The sequence below is a fragment of the Sebastes umbrosus genome, chromosome 19 (assembly GCF_015220745.1).
Source record: "Sebastes umbrosus isolate fSebUmb1 chromosome 19, fSebUmb1.pri, whole genome shotgun sequence".
In the NCBI taxonomy this organism is placed as follows: domain Eukaryota; kingdom Metazoa; phylum Chordata; class Actinopteri; order Perciformes; family Sebastidae; genus Sebastes; species Sebastes umbrosus.
The window spans coordinates 4,854,767-4,868,405 of record NC_051287.1 but is presented as its reverse complement, the minus strand read 5'-3'; the positions used below and the strand labels follow the sequence as shown (position 1 = coordinate 4,868,405).

At 40.5% G+C, this 13,639-nt stretch overlaps 1 protein-coding gene across 5 annotated transcripts in view; it reads right to left on the bottom strand.

Annotated features, from left to right (window-relative positions):
* Positions 1-973: 973 nt before the first annotated feature.
* The window catches only part of tnpo1 (transportin 1), a 28,635-nt gene continuing 15,969 nt past the window's right edge, over positions 974-13,639 (bottom strand). For 2 of the 5 annotated variants that reach the window (XM_037753759.1, XM_037753760.1), the window contains exons 10-25: positions 13,572-13,632; positions 12,767-12,941; positions 12,392-12,544; positions 12,059-12,284; positions 11,710-11,881; positions 11,437-11,523; positions 11,205-11,312; positions 9,933-10,091; positions 9,755-9,842; positions 9,570-9,668; positions 9,363-9,458; positions 6,512-6,587; positions 5,519-5,618; positions 5,358-5,432; positions 4,970-5,109; positions 974-4,078 (exon numbers count right to left, since the gene is read on the bottom strand). In XM_037753759.1, coding sequence (XP_037609687.1) covers positions 5,002-5,109; positions 5,358-5,432; positions 5,519-5,618; positions 6,512-6,587; positions 9,363-9,458; positions 9,570-9,668; positions 9,755-9,842; positions 9,933-10,091; positions 11,205-11,312; positions 11,437-11,523; positions 11,710-11,881; positions 12,059-12,284; positions 12,392-12,544; positions 12,767-12,941; positions 13,572-13,632 — 1,783 coding nt within the window. In that variant the 3' untranslated portion in view covers positions 974-4,078; positions 4,970-5,001. Of the gene's footprint in view, positions 4,079-4,969; positions 5,110-5,357; positions 5,433-5,518; positions 6,588-7,869; positions 9,459-9,569; positions 9,669-9,754; positions 9,843-9,932; positions 10,092-11,204; positions 11,313-11,436; positions 11,524-11,709; positions 11,882-12,058; positions 12,285-12,391; positions 12,545-12,766; positions 12,942-13,571; positions 13,633-13,639 lie in introns of those variants that run through there. The other 3 variants (XR_005204503.1, XR_005204502.1, XM_037753762.1) reach the window with 3 other exon arrangements.

The following is a 13,639-nucleotide window of genomic DNA, read 5'->3' as shown; positions in this document are numbered from 1 at the left end:
CAATAATAATAATAAAGTAGTAAAATGGTAGAACAAGGTGATAAAAAACAAATATATATACATACATAAATGTGTCAATTTAATCATGTTTAAATTGATTGAAAGCAGAAAAAACGAAAATAAACACACGCCAGACAACATAAATATACTATATATATATATATATAGCTACTATATAGCTAATACTCATAATGCTAAATTATTAATTAATTTAATTATATGATTAATCATATATTTTATTCCAACCCAGCTCTGAACATAACGTGGGCAAACTTTTTTTTGTTGCTTTTTATTATTATTATTATTATTATTATTATTAATAATAATAGTAATAATAATCATACATTTATTATTATCAAAACAGATGTTACAAAGTGCTTCACAAGACAATAAAAGCAGATACATTAAGTACTATACTTTATTATTACATACTTACATAAAAAAAAAAGCATTCGAATACTGATCTGAAGGTCGATTACCATGGCAACGGTCGAAGCTTCAAAGCATTCGGGTCAGCCCTAGTTGTTTGATTAGAGTTAAGTATAGGAGATACTGACATATTGGTGTTGTTTGCCTAACTGATAACTGCCATTTATCTCAAGAGATAAGAGGAGGAAAGCACATTTTTAAAAACTATCTTTATCCTGCTTTTTTCTAAAATATCTTATGTGGGGGAGTGCTGTCTCAAGTCAGATAGAGCTTGATACAAGCTTTTAAAGACCTATCATGGGACATTTGATAATAATCACTTCCACATTGTGAAAAATAACTTGCATGCAAAGTTAAATGCATCACTAAAATCTAAAGCTGGAATCTGATCTGATAAAAGACAGGACAGGCCACTGAGACGGCAGGATACCAGGAAGACTTAGCAGATGTGCTACTCAACATCTTGCATATTAATATTTTGCAGCTGCAGCAGGAAAAATGCTCGACATTTGAGAACAGAACATACGAGACAAAGGCCCATAAATAATGTAAACAATTTATTGGAACAATGTACAGATTCAAGCAATGGTAACCAGTCACATCCACTATATCATCTTACAAATATTACAAAATTACTACAGTACAATATAGATTCTTTGCATGATCCAAAATATTTGGTGGCCCCAAAAGTATTACTTTTTTAAAATTCAGCAGCTTATTAAAAAAAAAAAGTTCAAACCATGTCTATCAAAATGATGTTTTTGCTTTTATTAGCAAAAAAGATGAAGGCAGATCGTCTAATCAAGTTTGAAGGCTAAATGAGAATACAGGAGTTTCTTTGACTAGACATTCCTTAATATTGGTGGGTGCTTTATAAAATACAAATTTTCAGTAAAGCTTCATAGAAAGTCAAACTTATATTTTGCAATTTATGTTTATAACATCTTTATGAGTTGTCGATCTAATTCTTTGCTTTTAAATTACCTGTTTCTTTAGATACAGTATATCTATTGCAAAACACCAACAAAACCTCAAAGTATTTGCTCTCAAGGCATTCACATTACACTAAATATTTACCGCAGTCGGATAACAATCACTTTTGACAAATAGTACATGAAGTATGTGCAAGTTACCATTTTATTCTTCCCCCCCTGCCTTGCTATTGTAATCACATTTGACAGCTAGCAGTGTTGCACACATATAACATTAACGTCAATTAACACCCATTGGTTACCCACTTTGAATATGAAGGGCGAGAGTTTCACTAATCTTTAGTTGTCGAGAGGAGATGCATAAAGGCGTACACGTTCGGGGAAATGATAACAAATAACACTGAACAACAGACAACCTGAGGTTAACACATAGAAAACACGTATTCAAGTAGTGAAACACAACTACAATGTATAGCAGCAGTCAAGTCAGAAATACAGCACAGTAATGGTGGGGATTGTTTCGCATGTGTTTTATAGACCTACACTCTTTCAATGAAAGAATAACAGGACCGTGCACACACACACACACACACACACACACATACACACCATCGAGCCATGATTACTCCATTTTTTGCATGCCAAACAGCTGGAATGTGACAGACAAAATCACCTCAAAACACAAAATGATGTGGCACATACAAGTATTTGCCTCTGTATTCCATGATGCATTAAATCACTGTTTACCTCATTAATGTTAAATCTAAGAGATCGGTTATATATATTTTTATATTGTGAACGTTTATCTAAGACACTAAAGTATTTTCACAATCTAATAATAACCCCGTTGCATCAAGATACTTATTGCATTAGGTAAATACATTTTTAGCAGCAATAATAATTAGTGATCTGTTAACGCTAAGGTCATATTCGGAAGGGTTTGGCTACATCGTTAATTTCAAGCACTTGCCATTTCAATTTTAAGTGCATCGCAAAAGGGTTAAAATACTGCAGTTATTACTCTGGCCGGCAGAGGATAAATGACTGGCAGGCAGGGCGTAAAAAACAAAATAAAAAATTCCTATCTCTCCAACCCATCATGGAATACATTCAGGCTATCTGTAACTTAAACACTTACACACTTTTATAAAATATAACAGCGCAAAACAACCAGAGACAATAACATTGTTGTAGTTTCACAGTATTTAAAAACTATACATCCAGCTATGGGGGTCAAAGTTTAGGGAGAACACTCCAGCGAGATTTATGTGAAGTTATAAAAGTCCCAGTGTTGCGATACATAAATGGTTACGATGTACTTTTAAACCTTTAATTGAAGCTCCCCTCCCTCCCTCCCGTAATCCCACTATGTGTTGGGCTGTGAGGGGCCACCAACATGCAAGAGATGAAAGTACCCCACAAAACACAACCACCCCAAAACGTTACACAGTCATCCTCAAGATCATGCTTTTAGCACAAGAAGCCAAACAACCAAGAAGAAAACTTCAGTACATTGAGAAATAAACATTCATCCGATGGACTGCATGATTCTCATGGACAGCCAAAGTCACAAAAATCACTAAGACAGGTATCGTGTCATGGTGGTGTCTTCCTACGTGTTTCTCCTTCATGAAGGCTCAGACAATATAAAGGATTGTAAGCATTCTAAAGCTTCACTATGCTCGCCGATGAATGTCCACGTCACATTCACGCCACAAGACCAAACCGAGAGATTCACCCCCGACGTTACATCACAGCCAAGATTTAACACATTTCCTAAATCCCGCAGTGTAAACCCAGTCATGCTACATTACGGCCGATTGCCGTAATTCTCTGGTAGAGGAAACAAAAGTACTGTAAATAGATAAATTACAAGGTCAAAGAAGAACCTTATCACAGGGCAATGACTGCTGTCAAACGCAACACACACCACTAATGTTCCACAGCTTTTCACAATGATACAAGCATGCTACCTATTCCCAGAAAAGCTGCTCCTAAAAGTAAAATCCTGTGCTCTCCAGTGACATTATTGACAGCTTTTGCCCTGATAAAGAATAGAAACACTGAAAACGATATAGGCGATAACTTAATCTTGGTGATATGCAGCATTATAAAATGATACTCTCCAGAGTCGGATCCAATATGATGCTTTTCTTAGCATCAACTGCTATTCCTTAATGAACCTTCAACAGTCTTCTACTCTACTGGTAGAATTCAGTGGAGTTGAGAACTACCGCCGCCATTTACCTGGCTGACATGATAATAAATCTGCTCTAAAGACCAGTTTCTGCACCTTTTCAATGTGCAATCTCTTCATCTAACCCAAATTAAAGAGCAAATGCTTTGCAGAGTTTTGCAAAGTTTTTCTGTTTTGCTTACATTTCCTTTCAGTAGTTCAGGTAACAGAAACAGAAAATATGATGTTTGGTGGATAAATGGAGAGAAAAAGGTGATAGGTTTCATTATTTCTGATTGAGATGTGATAAGATGAATTTTCCTCCCATGATAAGGTTGTTCTGGCAGTCCCTTTCCCCCCTTGCCTGTGCATGGGGGCACTGAGCACTGCAGCTACCACCTCCCTCCCACCCCGTCCTTCAGGTCGGGGAGGGGTCCGCACCCCTTCCCTCCCCTCAGCAGGCAGACCCTTCCCCCCAGTAAAGGGTAACATGTTCCCTGGGTAAAAGAGGTTCCCTATATTGTCTCCCATATTGAATGACCTGTGTAGAGAAAGAGAGGCTTCATTAGAAAAACAACTTTTCTTTTTAGGCTACATCCACACTAATACGTTATCGTTTTAAAATGCTACGTTTATGCCTAACGTCCACACTACCCCGGCGTTTTCGAGCCCCTAAAACGGAGACGTTTGAAAACGCTGCTGACCCCGTTTTAATTTTAAAACTCCGAGGTTGAGGTTTAAGTTACATGTCTACAGGGGCGTTTTTTATCGTGAGGAATCGCCTCACTTCCCAGCATTGGATGCTTGATGGGCTGCCACTAGACACAAGGCACCTAATTGGACGATCGCTTTCCCTCGTGGGCTGCTGCTCCCAGCTTTCAAAGCGGATCCAACATGGTGGTTCGTTTTGGAAACTTTGTTCTCCTATATCATGAAAATAGTTCACCGAAATGTGTTTCTGAAAACATTTTATGAGAGAAATAAGCCATGCAGTTGCTGAATCTGTTATTTTGGATCGACAACGCTTAGTTTAAAAGTTTCTCAGGAGCTTCCAGAGGCGGCGAGTTGCGTCGGATGCCCCTGATTTGCATAAAGTAGCCTAGACCTCAACTTTATGCAAATGAGGAGCGGGCGATGTGACGGTCAGTTTCCTGAATCGCGCCGCCACGCTACCAGAATGCATTGCACGGCTGATTACATAGACAATTAATACAGTTACATGCATACACATACGAGTTACATGTGATATGTGTTTTCAGGCACGGTAGTACGGACGGAGATTAATTCAGAGACGGCCCTAAAACGCTCGTCTGGACAGAGATACGAAAACATATTAGTGTGGATGTAGCCTTATATTAAACACTGAAATCAGCATGTCAACGTTAAATTGATTTTCTACGATAGCAAATGATGTGAGAGAGAGGAAACTGACCCCAGTGATGAGGCACACTGCTGCGGAAACAGTTACACCCCGTAAAAGGTTGCCAGCCGTTCCTTCAGTGGCATGGGGAACTGATCTGAGAAGCGCCTCCAGTTGTCCTCTCCCACCTGGTTCTTAAACCCGTGAAGGATCTGAAATCAAACACCAGGAGAGGTTCATACCAAGTTGTAATGGAGTGCTGCCTTTCAAAATAGATCTTGGGCGTGACACAGTTATTATCAGTGGGTCAACTGTTAGGACACCGCCATTCCTCCACTTGGCCACTGGGGGGCAGACAAGGTGACTGAGTGAGCAAAATGATCATGAATGCATGAGGGAATCTTTTCTCAGATCAGTTAAGCAAGTTGTGTTTAAACACTGAGCATTTTCAGCTGTTTACCTTGTAGAACATGTCTCTAAGATCATCCTTTGGATTTACCCAGGAGGCCACAGCGTCGCAGAAGAATATAAAATCCTGTTCCAGAGAAGAGAGGTGAGGAGACATTTCAACTTGCGGAGACAACATAATGACCACGCTGGCGTTGTGTTGCTGGACCTCACCTGCACTACACCTCCTGGATTTACACTGATCATAGTGCAAATTCCTCTGAACGCAGAGTCTTTCTCCTCATTGTCTCTTATATTTCGTAGAGAGGTGCACCTGACGACAGGGACGACCAAATTTAACATCAGACAGATCAAAAGATTGCAATTACAAAATTGCAAGATGCAATTTATCAAAAACACTAACAATATACTCGTGAGAAATAAACACTATTTCAATCCTTACAATACAAATGTAATGTTTAGGTGTTTTCTTATTATCAGTAATACTTGTCCTTATATAAAAACATATTAGACTCTATGTATACATCCATGTGAGGAGAACATTGTGTCTATCATGGCCTGAGAGTTAAACACAACAAGTCAAGCATGCACACAACACAGATTAAAATAAAACAAATTTTTACTTTTAACAAAACTACTTTGAGCTCTTATAAGTTCACTTGTCTATGAGCAGTGTGTTGTTCAGTAAAACCTCATCTATCGCACCTTGAAAATAACATTACTTTTTTTTTGGAAAGATTGACTAAAGAAGGTTTGGGGTCTTTTCTTTTTTGGGACAGGCACATGCAGCTGGGTGACTACTACATGAGAAAGGGATTTAGGAATGCTCTTTAGCAGCATCCTTTCTCTGTTGTTGAACCAGCAGGCATGTGACAAATCTGATCCCATGCATCTTTTAGGTTAGCGACAATTAACAATGACAAAAAAAACTAGAAATTAAACAAATTAATGTATAATACATGAAGGTGCTACTGAGGCAAAAACAAATCACAAGTAGGACCTAAAAGAGGACAGGGTTAGTCACATGGTTGGCAATGATTACAAACTGATAAGAAAAGAAAAATAAAACTGAAAAGACTTCTTTTTGAGAAGGAAAGTAAGGAGAGGAGAGGAACAGGGGAGAAGAGGGAGCAACAGGAGACAGACGAGAAGATAGGAAGAAAGCAGAGAGGAGATGAATTAAATAAAAGATTGAATAATACACACCAGGGTCTTATAAACTGCTGTAGCATGGGTGCCACCTCTTGAGGACAAACGTAACCAAGACGACCAATTGTTATTGCTAAGGTAACGCAATCACGGTTACACACCACCAAACGCCAACCAAGACATGAGCAATGAGGAGGGGAGGAGAAAAATAAAGAAAAAACAAACAACTCAGAGACATAAATCAACAGAATCTGTGTATGATAATAAACAGAAGATTTCACTAGTGTTGATTATTACTGCCCCGTCAAGTCGTGGGGAGGAATGTAAAATATGACACTCTAAAAAAAACATACAACACGTTTAAGGGAGAACACATTGACAACTTTGACAGGACATTCATAGAAAAAGGCAAACAATGGCATCTGCTTTCACAAATCATATGGATCGAAAAAGCTAGTAGGAAAAGTGATTGAAATTCATTAGCTTGATTTTTAAAATGTAGGTCTCAATGTAAAAGACACAGGCTAGCTCAGCATGTGTATGTGACTGGCCTAAAACAAGAGCAGTTCACTTGGGCTTTCAGAGATTTCTCCCTTAAACTCACAAATGTTAATTTTCCATAACAAACAGAAATGTTGGGTATTTTTTTTGTTCTTTTGAAAAAAAAAAAAAAAGAAAAATGACAGATTACTCCAAGCCAACTACATGGAGGGAGACTAGTATCCAGCACAGCAGGTTCTTATGAGGCAGAGAGGAGGGAGGACCTAAGTTTAAGAGACACAAAACTATGCAACATTCTCATTAACAAACAGGCATTTATGAACAGTCCAATGACACATGCAGAAAGCAGATGGTATGCTCATTAGAATAAAGTTCAGTGCAGGATAAGCTGATCAGAGACAAGAATTCACTGCCACATCCACATTTTAACTGACCGTGGTGTTACATGGCTGTGATTCCAGTGTTAAACTGGTTCTCTATGACAGATAGAAGATTTACACATGGCCAAAACATGTTGTTTTCTTAAAGTCCGGGTAAAGCAAAAAATAAATATGTTCAGAGTTTGTCACGCCACAGAAAAATGTGTTAATAACCACCCAGCCAAATTTGAATGAAAGTATATAAAATGAGGTTTCAAAACCGTGAAAGAAATAAGCAGTATTCTCTGCTCTGAAACGCTGGGGGGTGTGTCCACTGAAGGCTCTGAAACAACGCCCAATCACGGGTGAGGGTTGATTACATATGTACAGTTAGTTACAGTATATACACAACATGTTGGTCATCTCACTAGGCTCGTTTGAGATGAGCCAGGCCTGCGCAGAATCGATCACCGGCGATCGCCGCACAACGCATGCCGGTTAGATTTGTGTCCCGACTTGCTCTGACGTCAGGCACACGCGGGCAACGATAACCTCACAAGATCAAGGCGGCCGCAGTTTTTAGAGTCACGCGCCGCGGTTGCTCTCCACCGACTGCAAAACCCAGGGCATGATGGGAAACGCCTGGCTCTAGCCTGATCAAAGAGCTGATTGGCTCTTAATTTGACAACAAACACCACGTGTCGTAGAAAGGCCGAACTGTCTGTGTAATTGTAATATTTAACGCTAGATTGTAGGATATTAGTCTCATGTTGTATAATGAAGGTTTCATCTGTAAACAAACATATCTTGTCTGGTTGATAATAGTAACAATAAAGGTTATTTATATAGCACTTATTAATATGAATGCTCCTTACAATGTGCTTTACATTGACATTTACCACCGCAACATGTCAGTTCGCCGTAGGCCGCATTTCACCGCCGCTCTGGTGTGAATTCAGCGTTACGGTCTATAACTCCTCCATTCAGTTCTATATAGTTCACGGTCTTTTCACATGTTTTCCACAGTTATTTTCCAACATGTATTATGTGTTCAGAAACAAATCTCTGGTTTTACTTTACCCGGACTTTAAGTAATTTTGTATCCTTTGATTCACTGTCGTGTTTTCAATTAACACATTGAAAACATGCAACAAATGGTGAAAAAGTTCACTCGTCAGATGCAAAACATTAATAAACTCTTATGAAACTCGACTGGCATGACACAGTTATAATTATCATGTATCCTGCATCAAACATTGGCCATTCTTAACAACATTTAACATCTATTGGCAGATATGCATCCACATTTAAAGAACAGTAAATTAAAGCAACAAATAAACTGACAGCAAACAAACAGGAACACATCTACAGAGTCCCTAGATTTTCTTTCATTTAGGCAGGTTACACTTCACCCTTGAATGCATCTTTGTCCATAATTTTCAATTGGTAAAAACAAGAGCACAGTGTAACCTTTTAAAAAAAAAAATGCTGTAGTCTAGGTGCCCTACATTTAGTCAGATTAGATGTTCTCTCAATCATCTATGAGTAGTTATTGTTCAAGTGTTCAGAAGATGTCTGTCTCATGCTAACAGTTAGCTATGTGAGGCTGTGAACTCACCTATCTATCTCACACACTGCCTGTGCTTTGCATTTTGTTCTGCTTCAGTATTCTACTTCACCTGATGGTGCAAAGTCAGTCCGCATTAGTTACTTCCAAGACTGGGCACTTACATGGCTCGCTCCATTCAAGAGCGTCAAGAATTTCACACCAGGGCTTGCCCCCGGTTTCATTTTCTTTTATCTCCATTTACAGGCCACACTGCCAGGCTGCAAATCATTAGCTGAAATAGTTTGCATACTTTGTGTGAAACCAGCCAAACCTGTAAGGCCCGTGACTTGGGAAGGTTGTTTTGGTTGTATTTAAAGGGCAGGACAGGCGCCCTAGTGAGTGTTGCTGACTCCCTGGCTGAATGGACCTGAGTGTGTGTGAGCACCTCCCTGTGTGTGGCGACCTGGCTGGCTGGCTCAGCACTGCCACCGAGTGGTACCTGTGTTCTCCAGTAGAGTCTTTGGGGTATTGGGCCTGTTAATGATCTCCACCAGCTGGTGCAGCACCATGGCAATGTACGGCTGCATTTCAGACCCTGAGGGTGTAGGAACAGTGAGAGACGATGGAAAGAAATGTGTTTACTCTGCCGACTGTATTTTGATAACAAAATATACAGTGTAACATTTGTTAAAATAGAGGCACTCACCCATTTGTATAGATATCTCTCCGATTGCCCATGTTGCATTGTTGCACACTGATATTAATTCTGGGTTTAAATTAGTACCCAGTATGGGCATAAAATCAGCTGGAAGAAGGAAAGCGAGAAAACTTAGCAACTGACAAATAACTTATTGTCAAACAGTGTTGAAGAGTGAACTGCTCAGAACATACCGATGCATGGTTTGACGTGTTGGAAACAAGCCTTGGTTAAATCCCCCAGCAGAGCAAAAGAACTCTGACGCACTTCTGGCATTTTGTCCTGAACAGTTGGAGGGAACAACAAAAGGTGAACAATGCAGGTGACTTCATCAGTTTATCAGATAAGCAGCATGTTATTCACTTTCTTCACCTGCATGCACTGGTACATGAGGGTGAGGATGTTGCTACGAGCAACCAGCTCTTCAATGGTGCCTCCCAAACCCTCAGCCAGTCCGCTGAGGAGATCCAAAGCCACGATCATGAAGTCTTTGTCAGGGGCCTCATACTGGTCTGGCTGTGACTGATAAAGCTAGAAGAGTGAAGAATGGTAGAAAAGAGGATAAGAGTTCATTTAAATTAACACAAATAACTACTAGTTATTTACTACTACATTATAATTACTTATAAAACCTGAGATATAAAGTTAAAGTTACTACGAGGAGTGCAGTGGTGCTGTTGTTGGGTTGTGAGTGAGAGACGAAGAGAGAAATGGAGAGTACTATAAGAAAGAAATACTCAAGCAGGAGCAAAAATGAATGAATGAATAGAAACTGATGAATATTAGTTTATGCCAGAGATCCACACAAGTTCACGCCAGGTGGGCGAATTATTCTGTATTCTTTCTTAAGAATTAAAAGTAAAGTTAAAAGTGTTTAAGTGAAGTCAGCTCACTATTCTGAAACTACATGTCCTATCCACTGTGTTAATGATTAAAGGTATACCTGTACATTAAACCTGCATTGATGTATGTTATGTGGCTACTTGGGGCAGAGTAACAAGCTGTAAACACATTAACATAATCACCATATAAAGTTAATATGGCCATAAAACCAAAACAATGAGCTGAAAGATGCTCTGTAGAGCTGGAAGTCAGGTAATAATCCTCTGTGGCTTTGTCACTGCGAGCAAATCCTTTCATAAAACACCTATTAATTTGATTTCATTCATTATCCGTAAACGCTTAACCCAGCTGACATTGGGCGAAGGCGGGGTACACCCTGGACGCCAGACTATCACAGGGCTGACACAGAGAGACAGACAACCGTTCACGCTCACATTCAGACCTACAGGCAATTTAGAGTCAACAATTAACCTGCATGTCTTTGGACTGTGGGAGGAAACCGGAGTACCCGGAGAAAACCCACGCTAACACGGGGAGAACTTGCTAACTCCACACAGAAGGGCCCCAAGCCGGGTTTGAACCTGTGACCTGTAACCACTGCACCACCGTGCAGCCTTTTAATTTGATTTATTGTTTATAAAAACAATAAAGAAAAGCAGCAAGTTTAGCCTGGCTGTACAGCGGGTACTGTCAAGAACATAGAGGTTCAGCAGCTCAAATGTGTTACTTTTGTATATATACAGGAAAATAGTACAAATGTATTGAGAGAGGGAGAGAGTGTGTGTGTGTGTACACACTCACCATGGCCTGAGCAAGCGTCTTCTGGACCAGGTTGACACAGCGTTGGTACACGGGCTCACAGTAGGGCAGGAAGCCACTCTGCAGGGCGGTGGCTACAGACGACAGACACTGAGGAAGGCAGGCAGGGGGTAGATACAGTCAGTGGCCTGTTCATACACGGTTATCATCAAAGAACTGACTCACTATCAACTAAATGATTTATGCAGGCAGTAGCTTCACATCAGAGACCTACTTCTAATAACGGGAAGAGATCTTTGTCTTCATCTTTCAGCTGGTTCCATTTCTGGATCAGCGGAGGCATCAACATCTGGATGTATTCCTAACAAATAACACGGATTAAATGAGTCTTTACACAAACACAGTGGGCAACTAATGAGTGGGTATGATCATTACAGACGTTAATGCATTCACCCATACGTTTAAACAAATCTAGGAAGCATGGGGGATTTCTAATGCTCGTTTACGGAACATGAGAGACTGAGTACATTCCTCTATTTCTGCATACCGGTTTATTGAGATGATGTCCCACTGAGTCTGCAAGTGTTCCGATGGCGTCGTAAAGAATGAGCAGGTTTTTGTGCTGGTACTTGCTGAAGGCAAACACCAGTGTGTCCAAGATGAATGCCAGGTAGGGAACCAGCTCTGTACAAGCCTCCTCCTCCAAAGTGGCAAAGGCGCTAGAAAGAGAAGAGGGAAGAAAACATCATACAGCAAGCAATGTGTAAAAAAAACTGCAGGGGTTGCATCTCAACACCCAAAGGAAAAATGTGTGGGTGACACCGGTCCAAATGAAGTGCAGCAGGGTTCCTAATGTGCTGTAAAGTGACATGGCTTTATCAGGACTTCTTACTCACCTGCAAGCAGCCTCCTGCACACGCTTGTTGCTGTCCAGAATACGTTTGAGCAGCTCCGTCATTAGAGGCTTCAGGTAAGTATCTGGGGGCTGGCTGACAACCCAGTGGGCGTAGCGACTCAGCGTCCAGCAGGTGATGGAACGCACCAGGGCCTTCTTGTCAGACAAACACTGGACGAGATGGGGAATGAGCTCAGGCAGGTATGGGATCATGCCCTGCATGCAGCCTGGAGACAGGGATAAGAACGCGTGTCATTTCTTCTGATCATAAATTCTGGGTGGGGGGCATTACTCCCCATATTTTGTCTCCACTTCTTCCTCTTTCCCTCCTTACCTTCAGCTATAGCCCCCAGCACTAGGATGCCAGACTCTTTAACTACCCACTCTGGATGGAAGAGCAGCTCTTTGAGTAGCGGCAGAATGTGCAGCAGCAGATCGTCCCTGAACACGTTGGCCAACACGTCCAACGCCGCAGCTGAACACTTACCTAATGTTTGGTGAAAAGTAGGGAGACATACATACAAACATAGAAGTGTGCAGACAAACATCATACAGACATCACAGGTACAGCAGACACAAAGACAAGCGATCAATACACTGCATGTTTCTTAGCTCTTAGTAAAGACAACGGGAGATGGTGATGATATTACGGAGGCAAACGTTGGGAGGGAGATCTAGACAGCTCCATTCACACAGCCACTGAACTCACGCAGGTTCCAATCAGAGATGGTATCATCGTCATCATCCATGTCATCGTCGTCATCTTCGTCTTCCTCGATGCCATCGCCCTCATGCTGCTGGGCAACTGTGCGGGAGCGATGGAAGCGCGGCCTGATGTCTTGCTCGTTGTCCGGAATGGCCTCGTCTTCTTCCTCGATGTCCCCCTGATGATAAATGTACGGGATGGAAGAAAGTCATGTATGTTGTAGAGCGGCAGCGATTAGTCGACTAATCGATTAGCTGATCGACAGAAAAATAATAATAATTTAATAATTATTTTGAAAATCGATTAATTGTCAAAAGTAATTTTTCATGCAAAAATGGCAAAAAAAAGCCAGTCATGGCTGTCAAATATGACATTTTATCTGTTTTATATCATATTAAAGTGAGGTTTTGGGGTTCTGGACTGACAGAACAAGACATTTAAAGACATCACATTGGACTTTAAGAAACTGGAATTGACATTTTTCACTATTTTCTGACATTTTACAGACCAAACAATTAATCGATTAATCTAGAAAATAATCTGCAGATGAATCGATAATGACAATAATCGTTAGTTGCAGCCCTAGTATGTTGCTGCTACATTATTTTTACCAAACAAAAAACAAAATCGCCATCAAAGCGGTACCAACATCTGCAAATCTTTGTGTTAAAATGAATAAAACTCACATGTATTTGTATACCACACAGTCGCAAAACCCCTTAATTGAACTGTATGTCATCCTGATTCACGGGGCAATTCATCCTCTCACCTGCAGTACAGGTACAAATATTAGGCTATATAAACTGACCTTGAGCAGGATTATGTCAATCTCAGAGTACTTCATCCCGTTGACAAGCACCGGAGTGAGCCTGGAGA